Source organism: Coloeus monedula, assembly GCF_965178545.1.
Source record: "Coloeus monedula genome assembly, chromosome: 16".
NCBI classification, from domain to species: Eukaryota; Metazoa; Chordata; class Aves; order Passeriformes; family Corvidae; genus Coloeus; species Coloeus monedula.
Genome location: NC_138796.1, coordinates 1493267 through 1515512, shown reverse-complemented (window position 1 = coordinate 1515512; position 22246 = coordinate 1493267). Strand labels below are relative to the sequence as shown.

Genomic DNA, 22246 nt, shown 5'->3' with positions numbered 1-22246 from the left:
GACTGTGTGTCTTTCTCTATTTAAATGAGCTCTTGGGCATGTTTGCATGGCAGGATCTTTAGGGCTTGTGACACAAGCAGAGTCCCCAAAGAGGAAGAAATCATCTTCATGCTCTGGGTACTGTCTGTGCAATTGTAGAGGAGAAGCTCTGCTTTGCCTTCTGACCTGGCTGAGAGAGTAGCTGGAGCTGGGGCAGAGCTGGGGCTGGTGGTGTCTGGTGGAGAGCAGGGCTGGGGCTCATCCCACTGCTCCCTTCCTGTGTGGAGGGTGGCCATGGCTCTGCAGGGCAGGATGCTCTGCCTGGGAGAGGGAAGCAGGCTGGGCCAGGGTGTGCTTGCTGATGGGGAGATGTGGGACCTTCACTGGTGAGAACTCCCCAGTCAGTCCTGGCTGAGGGTGCAGCTCAGGGGCACTCTGTCTCCTGGTAGGATTTTGTGATACTCTTCACTTTTCAGTGTGTTTTAAAAATGGACAATGTCTCTGTTTTCTGTAAAGACTTAGAACCAGTTTTTCCATTTTATTTCTTTTTTTGGCATATTTTTGTTCTGAGAGAGTGTTGAGACTTTGCAGACCTGTACCTGGCTACAGCAGAGGGGCCCTGGCAATGCCATCAGCCACCTCCATGCCCCAAGTGCTGTAACAGCACGTGTCTTCAGACCCCTGGATAACTTTAATGCTTTATCCCAGAGCTCTAATTAACTTCCAGTTAATAGGCAGTCCTTGATTAAAGTAACAGATTGCTGTTCAATTGCAATATACCTGGTTCCTCTGTTGGCTCATTTCCTCCTGGCCTTTAGGAAAGTGTGGGGTCCATTTAATGATGTTTGTATTTCTAAAGGGGGAAAAAAAGTAATTGTTGGTATCAAAATTCTGATAATTGTGTAGTTCTGGGTTTGGGTTGCTTTCACTGAAATGTTTTCTTTTTGAAGCAATGCTGCCTGTTTCAACAGGATGCAGATAGTGAGGCTTTTCAGTGGTATTTTTTTAATTAACAGACTGATTTCCAAATGTCCCAATTAGCTGAGCAGGTTGAAGGTTGATAAAGTTTTTTGTCCTGAGGCTTCTCCAGAAATATATCTGAATTTTGGTCTCCCTGGCTTTGTGGAAGTGTGACCTTGAGATACCAGCATCATCTCTAGATGCTGTTTGCAGGGCTGGAAACCACCTTGTGTCTGGAGACATCACACATCTACATTTTGACTTGCTCATCTCTCCTTTCTCCTATTGCTTTTGCTTTCCCACAAGAAAACCCAACAAACATTCAGGCACTTTGTCTTTTGCAGACAGATATAGGGAAGAAATCTTCTCTAATATATGAGTCAAATTAAACTGGTTTTTTCCCATGCTGGAATGAAGGAGGAGGAAGTGGTTTCTGTTTTGAAATACTATCAGGTTGGGCACCATAACATCTCTTAGATGGACAGATAATTAGGCAACTCGTTGCTAGAAAATTGTTTCTTGTCATCTTGTGTCTTTTGGAAGTATTGGACTGTCTGTGTATTTCCCATATCTGGAGCTGAGAAGCAAAATCTAATCCCTGGTTAAACCTGTGTAATCCTATCTTAGCCAAATGAGAAAAAATGGAAAAACCCACTGATGTCAGCACAGTGTTTTCTGGGGATTTATACCTGTTTAACTTGGATCAGAATTTGGCCTTTGTGTCTGGCATTATAAAACTCTTCATTCATTTATGCAGCAGACACCATATGGTCCATGCCCAGGTCTGGGGGAGCAGGGAGCTCCTGGCTGGTGCCTCCTGCCCTGCCAGCCCTTGCTCCAGGGCCGGTGGCCACTCGAGGGGGCCCAGCAGGTCCTGTGAGGACCCTGGGAGAGGGGCTTGGGGAGATGTGCTGGCAGGGGTGAGCCCTGGAGCCCAGCCTGCCTGGCAGAGCCTCCTCACAGCGGGTACGATGTGCAAATCCCCTCTGGGAGGAGGAAGGGCCCCACTGCTCTCCATTGTCAGTCCCCCTCTGTGACTCCTGGTCCCCATGGCAGGTGCTGTTGGTCAGCCCGGAGCAGGTGGAGATGCTGAGTGGGGTCCTGCAGGCCCAGCCCTGTTTTGGGGTCACTCAGGGAAGATGCTCTGGGGATGGATTTGGCTTTTTGCAGCAGACTGACTGCTTTAACGAGGAGGAGTGAGATGCCATTAATCAGGGTGAGAGCAACAAGATGCTGATGCTTCCTGATCCGATCTGTTGCTTGCTTAGAAGGCAAAATTAAATTCATCAAGTGGCCTGACTTAGTTAATAAATGTAGTGCAGCAGATGTGGCAGAAACTGCCTGTCCTGGAGTTCTCTGGAATTTTTTGGGAATCTTTCTCTCCTAAAGAAAGGAGCAAACCCTCCTTTCTCCAGGCTGATGATGGGTGCTTGCTCCTTTTGCCAAGCACCTTGATTAAAGCAGTGCCATGGCTCTCCTGCCCTCAGCTCTTCATCTTGTTTGGCTCACGCTGTAGTGAAAGGAATTGTTCAAACGTCTTGCAGGGCCATAATCTGCCTGTGTATCAAATGAAGAAAAGTCTCGGTGGCAGGAGCTGCTGTGGGCGGCAGGGCAGTGTCTGGAAGTGGAATGCCTGTGCCTGCCCCCGTGGCTGTCACAGGAGATGGATGATGGTGCAGGCAGAGGCTGCCTCCCCTGCGTGGCTGTCCCTGCCTGCCTGTGCAGGTGCTGCATGGCACTGGTGCTGGAGCCTCGCCCTGTGAGGTGTGTAAATGTGCACGAGGTTGGATCTGGGGCTCATAGTGCAGAGAATTAAGATGCAATTTTCAAAAAAGAGGGATTAGAGGTGGGAAAAGCCAGCCATAGATACTCCTTTTCAGTATCCTCTGGGCTGTTGTGATAGATGCATCCAGCCCATAATTCCAGTTTCTCCTGATGAGGTAATTTCACGAGGGTCATCCCTGCATTCCCTCGAGATCTCTGCAAGGCACACTCACTCATTGGCACTTTCCCTGCACCCTGGATCCCGGCTATCTGCTGCAGGACTTTCCTCTCCCTGTCTGAGAGCAGACCCTGACTCGGGAGACGCCGGGTTTGGGGTGCACGTGCAGGGTCCCCTTCCCTGGCTGCCCCAGGCAGAGCACAGGGGCTGCCCTTGCAGAGGTTTCAGTCTCCTGGTGTGGTGGCACCTTCCCATGGAGCAGCAGCTGGAGCTGGGTCTGTGCGTGGCCGTGTACCCCAGCAGTTCCAGCTCCCTCTGGAGCTGGGCAGGTGCAGCCGCTGCAGGGAGCAGTCACACAGAGGAAAGGCTGGAAGGAAGGAGAGTTCAGTGTGCACATCAGAGCCTGATGGAGATTAAACTGATAAATGGGAAACCACGGCATCTTCTCCCGTGCTTTTCTCTCCTCTCCACTAAATATGACCGGCCATGCTCGAGGAGCAAGGGGCAGGATTTGGGCCGTACCTGTGACCTTCTCAGTGTGCATCATTAGCCCGGCTGCTGCTGCTCCTCGTAGCTCCTCTTTGTGCTAAACAGCCTTTTAATATTGATGTCAAGCAGTTCAGAGGCAGTTTTCAGTCCTACTTAGCCTGGCAGCTCAGCCCCACTGGCTGAGGCAGTGCTGGCCACTGGCTCCTGGCCACTGGCTCCTGGCCGCTGGCTCCTGCCTGCCCAGGCTGAGGTGAGGCACTGCCTGCCTGAGCAGGCAGGTATGTGAAGGGAGCACTTTCTGAGACCTCGCCAAGTGCTGAGGCTGAATGGGAAGTGCAGGAAGTGTTGATGGGTCAGTGCCAACAGGGTTGTGCTTCTGCCAGGCTGACCACACGGTCCCATTAGACCTGTGTCCTCAGGGGGCCTCTGCCCCTCACTTGCCTGTGTACAGCCTTGGGCATGTTCTTGCAGATTTTTCTTTTCTCTGAGTTAAATGGTTCTAACTGCGTTGCAGGTGACGGTGTAGGTGACTGAAGAGGAGTTAATGATTTGTGGTGGAGCTCTCTGCTGTTGCAGAACGCTGAGATTGCCCTGCTGTTCCTCCCGGAGAGGCAGCAGCAGAGGCGCTCTGTGGCCGTGCGGGGAGGTGCAGCGCAGCCTGAGCTGCTCAGGAACTGCTGAGTAACTGCTCAGCACACCTGGCACAGCGTTTGCAGCAGATGCAGATGTTTCGTGGCCCCAGCTGCAAGGCTCAAGCTTGTCCCCATCCCGTAAATGATGCTGATAACCTTCAAGCTGGCTTAAGGAAATTGTCTGAGTTAGTGCTCCTCCCTGGTCGTTCCAAGGATGCTAGTGTGTTCAATCAAAGGATGAGTTAGTTTCTGAAATCTCAGCTTCAATTTTACTGTTGCACATAACTCATGGTTGACAGTGATGTGTGGTCATGCTCTGCACAGCTACTCAGTGTGCAAGCCTCAGTGTAGAGGCAAAGGAGAGGGAAAGGTAAAGGCATTTTGGCTGCATCTGGTTCCAGGGCTGATGCCACCCAGGCAGCCCCATGGCTTAATTTCATAGTGACGTGGAAAAGAGATGACCGGCAAAAAGTGATTCCACGTGACTGAGGTTGGTAGGAGACAGGGAGAGCTCAGGCTGGAGCTGTCCCCAGAGCCAGGTGTTGGAGCTCCAGGGCCCACTGCATCCCCTGGAAGGTGCTGCCCTGCTGGGCAGCAGCTCTGGGCTGTGCAGTGCCTGGCATGGCCATGCCCTCAGCCCTGCAGGGACAGGCAGCCAGCCTGGGGGTCTCAGCCTTCCCCCCTGTGCAGGACCCCTGTGGGGTACAGGGGACCCTACCCCAAAGAAACATTTCATGTGGCACCCAGACCCCCATCTGTTGGATATGGATCATTTAGGAGCACAGCATCAATAAGCCCATCACATGAAAATGTTTTATTTACCTCATGTACCTTGTCCTCAAGAATTTGACCCTTTTAATGGACATAAGTGAACACAATTTTCTTCTGTATTTCAGCATTTCTGTTATAAAGAATGTCTTTTTAAGAAGCCTTTCTGTTTCCAAATGTGTCCCTCAGTGAAGAGCAGCTGCAGAATGAATTGGTTTGACCTCTGCTTCTTTAATTGCTTTTTGCTCTGTGTTTGCCTAGAAATGGATGTTGCTATTGTGTAAATTACTGCAACGGTGGAAAAAAGAGCTCATGAGCTCAGGGGTGTAGTTTCTGTCAGGAAAATACACTTCTTAAACGGAAAGCAGCATCTACCTGTTCATAACCAGAGTCTGGGTCAGTCTGAAAATCCCAAATGTTAATTACTTAATTTTCTGCTGTGGAGCAGCTCCATGGAGTCACTGTTTTTGTGGCCAAGGGCAAATTCAATCTGAAATTTACTATGAGCTCCTTTCAGTCAGGAGATTCAGACAGTCCTTTCTGTCAGGAGATGTTCATACATCAGGGAACACAGCTCAGTCCACTTGTAGAGACACCTGGACTCAGTGTGTGGCACAGTGCTCTACTGCTGCCCATGGAGCTTCTCCACCTTCGCCTGTTGTGGAATGAGCTGGAAGGAAAGAGCAGGAGCTTTTAACCCCCTCCCACGGCTGAAGGTGTGGGTTTGTGTGGAACTGGCTCCGTGCAGGTGGGAATGCAGCCGTGGTACGTGTGCCACTGTGTGCGTCTGTGTGCAGAAGCAGAGGGCTCTGGCGCAGGCTCCTGTCTGCTCCTGCTGCCCCAGCTCTCCTGCGGGGCTTTCCTGCTCCGAGGGGCTCCCGGGTCTCCCCACGGGCACTGCTGCACCAGGAGGTCACCTTGCACCAGGGCAGGGCCAGCCCCGCAGCGGAGTGCCTTGGACAGCTGTGGTTGTGGGGTGGTGCCTGAGCACCCGCAGTCCCGTGGGTCCGTGAGGGTCCCCAGGCGTCTGGGTCTGTACTGAGGAGTGCTGGTACTGCTCTGCAGGGCTGTGGAGCAGGCTGAGTGTCAGACCTGAGTGCAAAAGGTGCAGCAGTGGCTGTGCTTGGTGGTGCTCAAGGAGAGGCTTCCTCCCCTATTCGAGAAGCGCTCGCTGCAGCCGCAGGACCGGGGAGCTGCTCCCCCTCTCTGTGTCAGCACGGGAGCCCCGGGCGAGGCGAGCACCAGTCTCTGCTTCCAGCTGCTCACCTGGGCCTGTGGGCTCCTCCAGTTCTCTTTTCCAAGCTGGTCTTGGAAGTACCAAGTGGCAGCGACAGGGAAAATGCTCCTGAGTGTGAGCAAAGAATGCCAACTCCAGCCCCTTCTCGGCTAAGGCCCGTTCCAGAGCTTGGTGCAACTCAGCCACCAGCAGATTTGCTCAGCAAATCCTGGTGTTTAGCAGTGGAACACAGCAGTTAGCCTCCCAGAGAGGCATGTCCTTGAGTTTAAAGGGCTTCGGAACTGACGGGTAAAGCTGAATTTTTGGTACATAAAGACCTCTCAGCTTTTGAGAAAGCTGCCGTGGTGAAGCTGTGAGTTTGTAGACCTGAGGTCAGTCTAGTGCTACCTCTTATGGTCTGTGTGGGAGTAAGCATTTGGCCTTGGAAAATGTCTTCCCTGTTCTTCAGCAATAAGTCTCTGTGCTATCTGCAGTAGTTAATGATAGAAGCAACAATGCTTGTATAATTAGCCCACTAATACCCCAAAGGACTCAGCATGCTAATTACCTGACACAATGAGATTAGCAAATTGCATTACAAGAATTCAAAATACTTGGATCAACAGTAGAATAACAGGTGCCCTTAGATAGCACACCTGCTTGTTTTACAGTCCTGGCATGGAGTATTTTTGAAGAATCAGTATGCCTGGGGTACTTCTCCACTGTTAATTTCTCCTGTGATTAATTGATGGCCTGCAAGACTTCTTGGTTTAAATTTACTTGGTACTGTCTCCCAGGATTAGGCTTCATCTTCTTTAATTCTGGAAAAAAAGAGTGAAAACAAAAAAACCCCAAAAACAAACAAACCCCCCCCCCAAAAAACAAAACAAAAAAAAAGGAAAAAACACCTGATTGAAAATTTTGGTTTTGGGGTATTTTTACTTGGTTTCATCACAGTATTTGATTTCTGTAGGCTAATAAATCATAGCAAAACATTTAGTATAGCTAGCTACACTCGTGATCCATTGCCTTGTAGGAGAACTCGTTAATAACCCTGACAAGCTGTGTACTACTTGGAGACGGATGGCTTAGAATTCCTCACTGCCTCCTCAGAAGGTGGCCTTCCCAAAAAACACCAGCCTGGCCCCTTGACAGGGGCACTTGCTTGGCAACACGTCCTGATGGCACCAGCCCTAGATAACTGATGGTGGCAGGCAGAAGAGGTGCAGTCTTCCTGCTGGGGTGGTGAACCCCAAATCATTTCTAAGTGTCGTTTGAAGATAGACTTACAGGGCTCTGAGCTGCAGGGTAGGTTTTCAGAGCAATTATTTGAACAAATTACTTGGGCATTTGAAGGTTTGCTGTCACCTAAAATACCCATGGGTAATTTGGTGAGCAGAAGCATCTCTGCCCATAAACTGTGCGTGTCAGAGCTGTCAGAAGGGTTAAAGTGAGATGTAACCTGGCACTGCTTGATTTTAGGATTGCGCTGGCAGGTGGTGCCTGAGTCACCCAGAGCAAGATCCCAGACTGGTACAGAGGTGAGGAACCAGCCTTTGCAGAGTGTGGAGATGGCAGAGGGAGAGGTTAAAGTAATGTTAATCAGTTGGGGGCTGTGTGTTATAATAGGAAATGCACAGCCTTGACAAAGGTGTGTGCTCAAAAGTGAGGCTGAGCACGTTGTGCCCGGTGTCCTGCCTGCCTGTGAGGCTGTGCACAGCATCGGGGTGATGCCATGGGGATCCCAGACGTGGTTTTGCTGCCAGTGCTGGTTTTCAGCAGCCCTGGAGAGCTGGTGCTGCTGGCAGGGGCTTTATGCCAGGCTGAACATGCTCTTGCTGCACAAGCCCAGCTGGATTTGGAGCTCCTGTAGTCATTTGTCCTTAAAAATCCCTCTGTTTCCTGAGGAGACTTTTTAATCCTTAATATTCCGGGCAGTGCCTGTGGATATCCTGGCTTCAGTTTGCGAAGACTTTGTTTCAACTTTCTAATGAGTTGAGGCAGGGCTTCAGTTTGCAACACACAAAGTGCTCCTGCTCCTGTCTGGTGGGAGCGTTCAGCCTTTCCCGGGATCAGGCCCTTCATTAGGGTTTGCTGCTGGCTGCGACTTTTTGTTCCAGGAGACTGGGCTAATCCAAAGGACAGGGTGTTGGGTTGATGTCTCTCCCTCAGTTGCTTTCCTGGACATTTAACAAGTAGTTGCAGTGATAATTATGGCAAATAGTTTCTGTGTAAACATCCTCCTGACAGCCTGGACGTGTGTAATTCCTGTCTCTGAGCAGGGAAGGCTGTTGATTAGCACTGGAGTGGTTTGTGTGATGTGCATGTGGAGGACAGTTTGAGATCATCTGCATTTCCCCAGGGTCAGGCTGCTGGGCTGCTTTTGTGATTTCATGATGCCCAGGTAGAGCTTTTGGCACTTCTTTACATGATGCAATTCTTCTTCAAGGCCAGGCTGGACAGGACTTTGAGCAACCTGCTCCAGTGAAAGGTGTCCCTGCCCGTGGCAGAGGGGTTGGAACAGGATGATCTTTGAGGTCCCTTCCAACCCAAATCATTTTATGATTCTACTTTACCTATTCATGCTAAATACCGTGGTAACTGTGCGTCTGTGTCTTGTTTATTTGAATTGTATTTGGCTGTAGTACAGCTTCTTTTATTCCTTCCAAGCCCCTGTTTAACATTTTTCAGATGCCGAGTTACATACCAAAAATGCTGGCATCTGGCACGGGGTGTGGGCGGACGTTTGTAGGACATTCGGGTTCCCGGGGCAGGGCTCTGGGTGGACGAGCGGTGCTTTTGCCTTGACCCCTCTCTGTTTCTGCTCTCCCCAGTGTACGGGCACAACGTGAAGAGCAGCAACGACTTCATTGGGAGAATTGTGATCGGGCAGTACTCGACAGGCGCGCCCGAGTCCAACCACTGGCGCCGCATGCTGAACGCGCACCGCACGGCCGTGGAGCAGTGGCACAGCCTGCGCTCCCGCGAGGAGTGCGACCGCGTCTCGCCCGCCTCCCTGGAGGTGACATGAGGTGGGAAACCGACGGCAGCCAGAGCGAGCGGGCGGACGAGATAAAAAATAAACCAACGACTGAAACACCCCACCTCACACCCTACACGCACCCCACGGCAGCTCCGTCGGATTAACGCGGCTGCCAGCACCCAGCCGGCCGTGCTGGCCTCGGTGACCCACGTCCCGCTGGGTCCTGGCTGTTCCCCTGGGGCCGGAGCTCTGGCTGCTTGCCCCCGGCACCGCTGAGCTGTTTGCGCCCCGCGGGAGGAGCGCGGCGCCGGGCGGCACGGGCTGTGCGTGGATGTGCCGTGGCAAGCACGGAGTGGGCGGAGGAGCTGGGAGCTGCCTCTGCTGTCCTTCCAGTCCAAATCCATGGCTCATCCTCTCGGAGATATAAAGTACCCGTGTGCTCTCATTGGTGAACGTGGTAATTAGGCTAGAATATTTTTTTAAATGGTAGAACCTGTGGTGAAATCGATTCTGAGTCCAGTTTTGTCCTTGTACTAGTTTTAACAGAGTTAAGCTGCTGTTAGTGTGTGCGTTTGTGTGCCGGGACACGCGTGTGGCCCCGCGTCGGACGGATCCTGTGTCCCGGCAGCGGTGACCTGCCAGTCTCGATAGCGGTCTGTGTGCGTAGTAGATTCAGTGATGATATAGCAAAATCGACATTTCCAATAGCATTTGTACTGGGAAAACCAGCTCGTGTCCTTTCAAACCTGTGCTGTGCAAAAGAAACCTGCTCCAGGGACTTTGGCGGTTAAGAAGACCCAGAAAACACAATTTTAATTCTCTCACAGACTGCAGTGGCTCTTTCTGTGTTGTGTGTGTTTACCCAGGTAGTTCTTCAGGTCACCAAGTGAACTTAGCTACAGTCAAGCTGTCCTGTTGGTTGCTTCTGCACATTTTATTTTTCCACAGTGTGTTGTCTGGTATGATGCAGATTGTATATTTATTGAAAATAAAATTCTATTTAATTGTGCCACAGAGATTGGGGTGATACTTGTTGAATTCACCTTTGTGTTGAGCTCCTTCAGTTATGCTTATGGCAGAAAAAAAGCCAAAGTGTTGGCAGTTGCCCCATTGTTACTCACTGCAGGTGAACTGGGAGCAGTTTGAGAGAAACTGGGCATCTGCTGCTGGAGGTTGGTCTGGAGAGCGAGCTGGATGCCTTGGTCTGGCCATGGTGGTTCCCAGCCCAAGCCCACCCAGCACCCTGTGGGTTGGACCTGTGAAACTCCAGAGCTGGCATGTGGCAGGATGGGCAGCACTCATCTCCCCCCTCTTTTTATTAAATGAAGCCCAAAAGGAAACCCCACTACCTCCTGTGCTTTTAATATTTTGATTTTTAAAAAGGAAGAAAAAAATACATATGCCTGTTTCACCCATTTGTTATTTAGCTGCTACAGTTAGGGACAGCTGAGTCTTAAAAAGCAAAACAAAACAGAAAACCCAACCACACCAAAAAAACCCACAAACCAGAAAAGCTCAGTGCTTGTTTTGGCAGGTGTCAGTGTGTGGGTCAATAATCCCTGCTGCTGTCCAGGTGCTCCTGCTCCAGGGAAGGTGTGTGTTGTAGCTCCGGTATCAGCATCCCTTCAGCACTTTGCCCATGGCACCTGGCTCCCTGCTGCTCTCCAGCACAGCTGCTCTGTGTGAGCAGCACACAGCAGCGGGGCAGTGGTGCCTGCAGGGCTGGGCGTTCTCTTTCCCAGCATACTGGGGTGTGCTGGCTATCGATTCTAACCTGCCTCTCTGCAAGGTGCAATTTCCTCTCTGTCCTGCAGCAAAGTCGATGGCAAATCTCTCTTCTCTGGCTTCCTCCTGGTTTGTCTCATCAAAAAGTCACAGTGGAGAGGGACCCCACAGGGAGTCCTGGGCAAACACGTGCTGTAGGAGGCTGAACTCTTCCCGTAACTCAAGAAGGCTCAGGCAAGGAGCTGTGGTTTCAGCAATTTCTGTGGTTGGCATTAATATTCTTCCATGTGGGGCCTGTGGACAGCAGAATGAGCTCAGGACATCCGTGAGAGCTGGCCTGAGCCCAGCCACATGCTTTGCTCAACACTGGGGACAAAATGTGAACAGAAGGCACTCTTGCCTGAATCTGTCCTTGAAGTCATGAGGTGTCTGTTCCACAGGGAGGAACAGTTGTGTTCACAGGATGCCAAAAACTGGTGATGGAGCCCAGAGGAAAGGTCAGTGAGAGCAGAACAGAAGCATACTGGGGAGCTGCTGGCCTGCAGAGCAAACAGAACACAGCGTGGGAGGGAGAGGAGCAGGAGGGATGGACTGTGGCCGTGCTCCTGGGGCTGCACCCAGCAGGTGAAGCACATCTCATGTTTGGTGGAGTTGGAAGGTAACCCAAAGTGCAGCTGCAGCTCCAGCTGGCACTGCGTGCACAACGTGCTTGTGCTGTCCCAGTGCTGGGAGCGAAGCTGGTGCCCAGCTGCTGTGCCAGGCTCAGGGCTGGGGCTCAGGGGCAGCACGGGGGGCTCAGCTGTGCTGGAGGGGATGCTGCTGCCATGAGTCTGGCTGTTAGAAACCAGGATAAAAATTATTCAGGATCTCTGCTCCCTCTTTAACATGAGTATTTGTGCTTTGGGGGTAGATTAATATGCTCAAAGATTTTTGTTCCATAGTTTGCTGAAAGTTGTTTATAACGCTGGCTTTATCTCTGGATGGCACACAGGAAAGAAGGGAGGAGGCATGCCTTGACTTCTAATAATCCCAGCTCCTTCATTTTTAGTGGTCTTTTGTAGCAGTCAGCTTTTCCTTGAGCCTAATAATTTCAGATCAATGTATGGGAGGGGGCGGGGGGATGTTCTTTAGAAGGCTTTATTTAATACAAAGAAAACTTAATATAGAAAAGTTGATTGAATGAGTTACTGTCTCTGGAGTAAGTCTGGATGTTTTACTGTACTGAAAGCTTGGTGTCACCCCAAATTGTTTATACTTGAATCTCTAAAAATGGGTTGAAAATGCTGAAAATTTTAATCTGTAGCTAAGAATAAAAAGGGAACAGCATTGAGAGTGATCCTAAGCAGTTCCTTCAGCCCTGATTTAAGGCATAAATTGGAAATGGAGCAGGACCACAAAATTCTATAGTATTTGTGCCTGTACTATTTCTCTTACGAGTGCAACAGATATAAGAGGACTTTATACAGTATTTTTAAAAATCTGAAGTTAATGTCTAACAAAATGCTGACCACAGGAAGGAGACGTGCTGGATTGGTACAGAGTGCTGTATCATGTCAGGTTTTCTGCTGTTACGTGACGGCGTGGACCCAGCACGGATCTGGCAGGTGGGCACGGAGTGAATTCCTGAAGCAGCCTGGGAGCCTCGGGCACAGCTGGGGGTTCCGTGCTCCAGGCTCTTGAAGTGTGTCAGAGCATTGCCTTGCTCTGGGAAAAAAACCCCAAACCAAACACAGGGAAAAACCCAACAAACCCCACCCCCCCGAAACCAAATCAAACCAAAAAAAAAAGCACCACTCAAGGGGCTCGGACGTGTCAAACCCCACTGCCCCCACTGCCCTGCAGCTCCGGAGCCTCTCCCCTGCCTCCCTCCCCAGGTGCCCTCCCTGCCGCGGCCGCCGCTCCCCGGTGCCAGCACGGCCCTCGCCCTTCGCCGCCGCCCTGCCCGGGCCCTGCCCGCAGCCGGGTCCCGTCTGTCACCCCCGGGCTGAGGGGCTGCCCCGGCCTCCTCCGCCCGCACCCGAGGGGCGCTGCGGGGTGGGGACACTGAACCCCCTCGGGATGCACCTGGCGGGGCGAGCAGGGATGATGTCCGTACTGGCCTGCGGCCCCGGGGGGTGACAGCAGCTCTGGGCGAGCAGCGTCCGCCCGAGCCGGGCTGCGGGCAGCGCACGGAGCCCCGGCCCCTCGGGGATGCGCTGAGCGGGGCCGGGGGCGGGCTGGGGCAGCGCCCCGGGTGCGGGCCCCCTCGGGGATGCGCTGAGCGGGGCCGGGGGCGGGCTGCGGAGGAGCCGCCGCTCGGGGGAGGGGGCAGCGGGGCCCCTATATCCGCCCCGCCCGGCCGCCGCCCCAGAACCCGCGGGGCCCGGCCCGAACGCGACCCCAGCGCCGGCCGGACCTCCCCGGAACCCGCACGCCCGACGGGACCCCCGAGCCCGGCGCGACCCCTGCGCCCGACGGGCCCCGCGGCGGAGCCGGCAGCGCAGGCGGTGCCCGGCGCTCCGGCCATGGGCAGCGGGCAGCGGGCGGTGTGCGCGCTGCTGGCCGCCGCCCTGCTGGCCGCCCAGGCCTTCCCCCAGACCAACATCAAGATCAGCCAAGGTGGGTGCTCGGCGGTGGCCGCGGGGATTTAGTCGGCCATGGTGGCCGTAGGGAAGGAGCGTGTGTGCCTCCCGCGGGGCCGGCATCTGGCTTCCCCCTTCTCCGGCCGCTCCAGAAATCCCTGACTTTCTTTGAAATCAGCTTTCTTCTTCACCGTGGGGACGTGCCAAGGGCAACTGCGGTCCTTCTCCTCGGGATGCCAAAGGTCTCCGGGCTGGCTTTGTTGCGGTGTGTCGGGTCAGCTCCGTGGTCTTTGGCAGCAGGCGCTGCCGTGGCTCGCAGCCGCTGCGCCAGGCACGCACACGAAGGGTGCGGGGCTGTGGCCATGCGGCCCCGCCGGACAGGCCGAGGGCCATCAGGGCTCCTCGTTTATTCACACTTAACTGCGTGTGCAACAAATACGGGATTCTCCCTTATTCCCCTTCTTTGCTCCGAGCTGCTGCTGTTTGTCACTTAGGTTTCTTCCAAACTTTTTCACGGCGTTGGTGCAAGTGAGAGTTGCTGCTCCAAGTTTGTTTGAACCCTGTTAGGTTTATTGGGACTGTGAGTGGAAAGGGAGTCCTTAAGTGCTGTGCAGTGAGATCGTGAGAAAAGGGATCGATACAAGCCTGGCTTTCCTGCCAGACGCCTAATCTGTGGGAGCTTTGCCAAAACTAATTAAGGAGGGAAAAGCTCTGCAAGATAACTCCTATCTGTCAGTGCCAGCTGCAGGAGTGCTGCTGCCAGTATTGGCTGTAGCCTCACAACTCCAAACATACCTGGCAGAGGATTTGAAGTGGTAAAACCAGCTTGGTTTCATTAAAGAATTTGAAAAAGCGAAGCCCTCGGTGTGAGAGGATGTCCCTCCCAATGTGCTTCAACTGATGTTTAATATTTTACTTGGAAACTTGTGACATGTGCCTTAAAAACACTTCTGGGTGTGTAAAATATTGCCCAGTTATAAGATTCGTGTCCATCAGTGGACATACCATCCCCTGCAGCTCCAAACAACCCCCAGATACACTGAGACCAGAGTCGTCCTCATCGCTTCCTTCGAAGGTGGGTGCTCAGTGTGAGGCTCTTTCATCTGTTAATGAAAGACAAATATTGCAAGTAACATGAAGGTGGCATTGTTTGTCCATGCTGACTCTAATGTCAGGGCTTGAGGACTTGCTTCTAAAGCCGTGGGTGAGTTGAGGCACCCCAACATCACACAGCAGCACTGTCTTAGCCCCTGCCACATGCTCCTGCCCACCAACCCCCCTGTTTAAATGCTTATTCTGTGGGTTTACTCAATAGTGTGAAAAACGAGGTTCACTCTCCTGTGAGAATTTAAAGAGTTTAATATAAAGACAATAAGAGACACATAAAATAAAGCAAAGGGATAACGGCCGGGTGCCTTGGTGCTCTGCCAAGAGCACACCTGATGCTCGAGGTGAGTCCTTTTTATACCATTTTTACTGTCTGTTCTCTATTCATATTAAAACTTTTCCCGGAGCTGTTCTGCATGGCCACTCCTTGGGTCTGCCTTTTTAGAGCATGCTATAAAACCTTGTGGTTTTATTTCTTTTGATTCTTGGGGTTGGGCCCGCTAGGTAAGAGTCGATGGTAGGGTGGATCTCTTAATTCTCCAGACAGTCAGGGCTGATTGCAGCTTTGGCCTCTTTGCCCCCCGGGCAGAGCGGTGATAGCGGCTCTCGGACCCTCCCGGCCGCCCGTTCTCTGGGCAGAGCAGCCTTTGGGCCCTTTTGTTCTCTGGACAAAGTGTTGATCAGCAGCTCCTCGGGGCTCATCCTCTGCTCCCTTGGAGGTTCTCTTACTTGCTCACACTTGCTAACATTCTTGCTAAAACGAGAGAAAACTGCATCCACACAGCAAAAAGCATTTCTAACATTATATAATATCTACCTTTATACTTTGCGAGAAGCCAATATTGTAATATATGTTTATAACGAGGATGTGGTGGGATGGACATCTGGCTCACCCCAGCTTAGCCACAGGCAGTTCCTGCTGAAGTCATCCTGGGGGTGGGTTCTGGGGGTCCCCTGTCCCAGCCCTGTTGTCTCACCCATCCCCTCTCACTCCCCAGAGCTCCAGCAGTGCCAGCCCTGGGTAAAGCCCTGCTGCTGGCCCTCCCCGTGGCCTGAGCTGGTGAGAGGTGGCTCGGTGTTGGTGAGCACCAGGGTCCTGGTGCTGAGCCCCAGCTCTGCCAGCCGGGAGCACTGCCCATCCCTCACTCTCACCACCACAGCCCTCAGGTCCCGGTGGAGGGGCTCTGCCCTGGGAAGGACCCAGACTTCCACATGACTGGGATCTCCTCAGCTCTTCTCCGTTGACATTAATTTCAGACAAGCCTGTGGGGCGTTCATGGACACTCTCCAAACCCAGCTGCTTGCCAGGAGCTGAAGAGGTTCACTTGCCTTTTCAGGTCAGATGGCAGAATTAGCTTATGGATGTTCCAAGGGAGGTGTCTCCTAGCACCTCTGAGGTTTGAGGAAAGCTGTCAGCTGTTCATGAAATGGAGCTCTTTGATGCTCTGCAACAAGAAGAGCATCTGCTGCCAGCACTGACCTGAGCTGGTCTGCTGTCCAAAACTCTTTGACAGAGCTGCAGCCCCTCAGGAGCCCTCCTTGCCTGGGCATCTCTTGCCAGCCTTGTCCTAACCCCAGATTTCGCATCTCAAACCTGCAAATCCTTGGATGTGAGGCAGCATTGCTCCTTGGGATGAAGTTTTCAGGGGTAAACCTGCTCTTCACCAGCTGAGTCCATGGGGAGTCATGCAGCTGGTGGTAGGTTTTTTCCCAGTAGCATCCTGAAATGAAAAGAAACCCTTGTGAAACTGGCTAGGATTTTCTCAGTTAATTATTTCTAGTTGGAAATAGGCCAGTTGGGGAAGTGAAACTTTTTTGGCAGAGCAGTGCCAGCTTCTGTAAGATTTTGATAAGTGTTTTTTCTGATGGTTCTACACGAAATAAATAAAAAAGCTCCAATTTGGCACTGACACAAATGCAGAGAGCACAAAACTTTATTTGTGACCCCAAATATTTGTTTTCCAGATTTTTTGAGTTAGTAACAGCTGCTTGATCTGAATCTTATCCTCAGCCAAGTCTGGACATCTATTTTGCTGGTGCTGCATTAAAACATGGTCCTGACCTTAAAACTGCTGCACTGTAAATTAGCAAAGGGAGAAAGGATTCTTGCCATCATTTTTCACCAGGAATTTGGAGACAAATGGATGGACTGACCTGCCACCCTGCAGGCACTGGCTGTGCTGCTCCTGCCCAGTGTGGAGGAGCTGATGCTGCCAGGGTGATGTTTTTTGCTGGTGGTGCTTAAAAGTGAGGATCGGGTCTAAAAAGCCCCCAAATGCTTCCCCTGTCCCCTTCTAGATGAAAATACCACACACAGCTGCTGCCTTGGGTTGCGAGGCTTTCCTGTAGAGCCATGAGTAAGCCCCTGTACTCACAATCCTACATCAGATTTCTTATGATCTTTCTGCTACAAATCTTCCAAATAAAGCAGCTCCCCTGGTTGTTCCTGCCTGAAAAACTGGGACCAGTAGTTCTCCTCCAAAGAGACAGCCAAAGCCTCTGATCCTGACCTAACAGAAAAGATGCTAATTAAAAGCTGACCTCCCATATTTTCCTTTTTGGTATATTTAACCTTAAATTCCTTCAGGCACCTCTGGTTCACTGAAGCTCGTCAAATTAATGCTACCTAATGGGAACCAGTATGGAATAACAAAGAAGGACTGTCTCAATTTCTGACTCGGTTTCAGCTGCTCTGAACAAACATGAGGGTGATTTTCCCTGGCAATTGGGGTGCCCATGGGCTGGCTTTGAGCCAGGACACTGGGACACCCACTGCAATTAGCACTCAGGAGTGAATGCTCCGTTTGCTGGGGATGCTGCTGGCTTAAGCCCTGTGAATTTTGCCACCACGCTGACAGAGGTGAGGATTTTGTCAAGGCACTATAATAAAATCCCAGTTGCTGGGGCAGCTGGTGGTGCCTGTCTGGCACAGACCTCTAGGCTGTCCTCGGCAGGAAGGAACAGTAACCTGGAGTTTCTGCAAGCCAGGACCAGGTCCCAGCCCTGTCCTTAATGGGGGTACATGCCTCACCTGTGACCTGGTTGTAAAGCTGAAGCCTCATACTGTAGGTTTGACCCTCTTCCCTTGTTCTGCTTTGGTTTTGGGGGAGACAGGGAACCCTGGCCAGCATCATGGGGGGAGGGGGGCTTGGCTCCCAGGAATCACATCAGCTCTCGGAGTTCCTGGTCCAGCTCTATTGCTACAGTAAAATAATTTGCATTTCCTAGGGCTGTTCTAAGGTTTTTCCCAGTGCAAGTATGGCCAGGTGTGACTCACAGAGCTGAACTCTGCACCACCACAGAGCTGGCTGCATCTTACCCACTCTCCCCAGAAGCTCTTCCAGCTCAGCAGGCCTTATGTTTTTCCCCCATAGCCCATAATTAGTGCTGATGAGGATGGGAGAGCCCCTTGAGCCCCTCAGGGGTTTGTTGCTGTAGGGTGCAGAGCTGCCCCCAGTCTCAGCTTCTCTGCAGGGATGGCTGGGGGTCCCAAGGCAGGTTGATGGGGTGACACCCCCACAGGGCTTGGCAGTTGACTTGGCCTTGCTCAGGAGGAAAAAAAAGACTTTGCATTTGTGGTTTGTCTCCCGGGGGTGTGACAGCAGGGACCTGTGGGCTGGCTGGCGGCTGTTTGTAGAGCACTCAGAGATCCCCATGTGGAAAGAGCTGATGAAAGATGAAATTACCACCCAGAGCTGCCAGCACTGGCACAGGGAGGGATTTGGCTCTCTGAATGCTCACAACAGCTGCTTTGGATTCACCTTGCCTCTCTTTTTCTCCGCACTGTTGCTTCCCTTGCCACAGCCACATCCCTCGCTGCTGCTGGCAGGGTTTTGCTCTTCCCACCCTTGGGGAAAGCCATTCCCCGGCCCCTCAGTACCGGAGGCACCACCCTGACCTCTCTGGGCTTGAGCCTGTTACCTGCTTGGATAGTCTGATGGCATCTGACGTCTGCCAGCACCCCCTGCACACCCACCCTGCCCACTGCCCCACTCGCTTCAACAGCAGCCTTGACCCCGGACCACGACTCCGTGGCGATGTGGGAGCTGGCTCAGGGGGAGCTGGCAGTTCCCCCACATTCACAAACCAGCAGCTGAGAGAGTTAAGTCTATGTGCCCCAAGATTTGAGGCTCCCGAGTGCTGCATCCTCCCCACAGGAGGGGGAGCAGGACATGGAGGAGGTTGGAGCAACGTGTTAATGCCGCTGCCCTGTTGCGACGGCGGCAACTGCAAAGGCTGCAGAAGGACGTGCTGCCCCCACAACGGCCTCTTTTGGGGCAACTTCCCCACTGTGCTGACAAGTGACAGGGGAGGAGGAGCAGCTGCATGGCCCCGGCTCTTATCTGTTGGCGGGAGGCAGATAGGCTGGCACCGCTGCCGGCGGCACGCGCGCCTGGCCGGCTGCTCCTGGGGCTGGGATCCAGTGCCTACGTGCACGGCTGCATCCCAGCCCAGCCACAGGGCATGGGGGGGTTCCTTGGAGGGAGGAGCTGCAGGCTGTCCTTGCAGGAGGGCAGAACACGGCCATGGCCCTGCAGCCCTGGCTGTCAGCCCCCATCCCAGCACGGCGGCTCTGCTGCTGCTGATAGAGGAGAGAGGAACCCTTATCTTGGTTTTCCCAGTAGCAAATGTCAGTGCCTTTATTTTAAGCATCCTCTACCCAAAGTGATGTCAAACTGGCTTGGAATGCCCTTCCTGGTTTAGACAAATGCTAGAATTGAGGAACCCACAACTTGTTCTAAATGTGTTTTGACTTTTGCAAACTTTTGCACGTCTCCTGCATCAGTTGGGGTTTCCCTGCATGCGTTTGGTGGTTATTTGCCTGGCTGAGGTGGGGGAGCAGGGCTGGGCACTGCTGCCTCCACCACCTGCTCAGCTGTCCGGCCAAGCTGTCTCACCACCAGCTGCTGGATGTCCTCTGCTCTGCCCCCAGCCATGCCCGAGCCTGTCCACGCCTACTCCTGCCCACTCTTCTGGACAGAGTACGAGGGTCACTGCTACCGGTACTTCCCCGTCAATAAAACCTGGGCTGAAGCCGACCTCTACTGTGCCGAGTTCTCCATTGGCATCAGATCAGCCAAGCTGGCCTCCATCCACAGGTGAGGTGTGCAGAAACACGTCATCCCACACTGACACAGCCTGGGGAGGGAGGAAATTGGGGGCAAAGTCCCATTCCCTCAGCACAACCTCTGTGTGAGCTGCAGGCTCATGTTCCAGCCTACAAATCCCTCTGCAGCAGCGGCCCAGTCAAGTCTGGTGCACTGGTCACACAAAGGCGACATAGAAAATAAGTGCCTATTCCTGGACTGGCAGGAAAACTGGCATAATACTCCCTAAGTTTCCCCAAACTGTGTTTTTCACTCTTGAAAAAGGGATAGAAGTACAACACAATTACACAGGCTTTTTCCCTATGCCCTCTCCCCCAGCTCTCACCAACACTACGCTCCTCTTGCACAGACCCAGGAAAGTAATCGCCAGCAGTAAGAGGGGGACCCATTTGGCCCTGGGTCCTGTGGTAGGGGGAACGCTTAGGGACACGCCTGACCATTTGCTGACACGTCTCTTGATGGCCCCGTATCGCTCTGTTTGCCAGCTGGGAAGAAAACGTCTTTGTGTACGACCTGGTGAACAGCCGCGTGCCCGGCATCCCCACCGACATCTGGACGGGGCTCAACGACCTTCGGCAGGTGGGAGCTCCCTGTAGCCGTGTGGGAAATGGCTTTGAAAAATTCACCTCTCTGTGTTTTCTTCTTTGCCCCTTATACCCTGTTTAATCAGGAGGTGGCACAGAGTCTGTGGTGCAGCACGGAGAGAAAGTTGTCATTTCGCCCATTCCTGTCTGCTTTTAAAAGAGAAGTCTTACTAGAATTAGTAGATTAATCAGTAATTATTCATACCACATTTTATTACTGGATTAACAGAAAGAGTATTGTTCTGCTGTCTAAGAAGAGCAAATAAACTGAAAAGGTCTTCAGTGTCAAAAATCACCAAGTTCCATTGCCCTCTTGTGATACTCTGTGACTTTTGAAAGCTGACATGTTGGAAATATATAGTCTAATATGTTAGAAAGAAAAATGGAGACCATCAGGAGAACAGTCTCTTGTCAGCAAATTTTTTGTAGATACTGGAAAAGGAATGGAAAATGAAGAGGACAAGGAACACAGAACTGGGTGGGAGTGTTAAAAAATACATAGATTTAATTTCTGGGCTTCCCTTGGTGAGAGCACTTCAAAATCTGGGGCTGTTCTTGGCAAGTTTCCAGTTGTAAAACCCAAAGGAGCTGTTTGGCCTTTGCTGAGTGGTGACAGTCTCTCCCCATGTCCCTGGGCTGTGTTTCACTGGGAATGGGGTGGGGATTACATGGGAGTAGGCCTCCCACCCTCTGCAGACGGCCTTTCTCCACTGGTCTCACGCCAGGAGGGTCACTTTGAGTGGACAGATGGCTCCTCCTACGACTACCACTACTGGGATGGCAACCAGCCTGACGATGGGATCCACTCCATCCCGGAGGAGGAGGACTGCGTGCAGATCTGGTACAGGCACAGCAGCGGTGAGTGCCCAGGGCACCCTCAGTGTTATTTGCATGTCAATAAATTCAATCCACCGTGGCTCCTGCTTTTCTGAAGAGGTTGCTGGCAGGCAGAGGATTTGCATTTTAATTTTTTAGTATTATTTTCTTTTTTCTTTACAGTGAAAAGGTGTATTTTCCCTTTCACCATGTACATACATGCACACATACTCATTTTCCCTCTGCTCCCAGCCCATCTCCCTCTCCCATAGCAGCAGCAGCACAGGAGCATCAGCTGCCTTGAAGAATTACCAAATTTAGTCGAAGGTCAGATTTTCCCATTTCCCCTCCCACACGGGAAGCCCGTGGAAACACTCATTGGTTTGCCAGCTTTTCTCTCCCACGCTGGGGCCAGGGCATCTCCCTGAAGTGGGACAAGACCCTGCCTGTGCAAAAATCCCATTTCACCAGCCAGGTGTGTCCAGACCCCCCAGCTGTACCTGAATGTCCTGTCCACAGGCAGCCTGCTGATAATTTTGGGGGTACAGGACTGCATTTGCAGCTGCCCCTCCACTACCGAGTTCAAGCTGGGGCCTGGCCTCCCCTCCCACATCCCCCAGATGGGGAGGGGGATGCTGGAAGGAAGCATGACTGTGAGTGGCACAAATGGGAGCACATCCAGAGAAAGCCTCCCACAATGGCAGGGGGTCCTGGTCCCAAGGGCAGTGCAGGGTTCCCTCCTTTTGCCTTTTTTCGCTAATGCCTTGTTTTTTTGGGGGGTAGCACTGCGCTCCTGGAACGACAACGCCTGTGGCAGAGCCTTCCCCTTCGTCTGCAAGATCCCCTCACTGGCCCTGGACTGAGGCTGCTGGTGCTGCCCACACCCCCCTTCATTCTGGGTCACCTCTCCAGCTGTGCCAGGCAAGAGCAGTCAGGGCATGGCATGGGTTGGGAGAGCCTTGGAGCTGCTTGGATCCCCAGCCAGTCCCTGGCTGCAAAATCCCTCCTGGGAGTGTGGTGGGGATGAACCTGGCACTCAGCACTGACAGGAGCTACATTCAACAGCAGAGGAGCCCCCAAGCCCGAGTCTGGCTTTGGATTTCAGATCGACTATCACAGCGTGTTAGAGGAAGCCCATGATTTTACCAATACACCAAACTGTTAGCACCCAAAAATAGCCATGTGTAGGAAATGCTTTTGCCTGTTGATCTGCAAAGAGTGGAGGAAAAGTGTTGTTTTCTGTTAAGTTATGCAAAATGCCTCTTGTCCATGTTATTTTCATCTCTGCTAAAATAAACGGCAAACAGCAGGTGGAGGCTCCGCTCTCTTTCTTGCACTGGAGTAGCAGTGACTCCCTGGGGACTTGGGGTTTCATG

General features: G+C 52.4%; 2 protein-coding genes across 2 annotated transcripts in view; both read left to right on the top strand.

Annotated features, from left to right (window-relative positions):
• The window catches only part of SYT17 (synaptotagmin 17), a gene marked incomplete at both ends in the record, with an annotated part of 34013 nt that extends 24996 nt beyond the window's left edge, over positions 1 to 9017 (top strand). The window contains one exon of the mRNA XM_082292415.1: positions 8821 to 9017. Coding sequence (XP_082148541.1) covers positions 8821 to 9017 — 197 coding nt within the window. The remainder of the gene's footprint in view (positions 1 to 8820) is intronic.
• A 4181-nt stretch (positions 9018 to 13198) lies between these two features.
• CLEC19A (C-type lectin domain containing 19A) lies at positions 13199 to 21733 on the top strand (the record flags this gene model as incomplete). Its single annotated transcript, XM_082292055.1, has 5 exons — positions 13199 to 13292; positions 19296 to 19461; positions 19956 to 20049; positions 20780 to 20912; positions 21654 to 21733. The coding sequence occupies 5 exons, from the start codon at positions 13199 to 13201 to the stop codon at positions 21731 to 21733; spliced, it is 567 nt and encodes a 188-aa protein (XP_082148181.1).
• Positions 21734 to 22246: the final 513 nt, after the last annotated feature.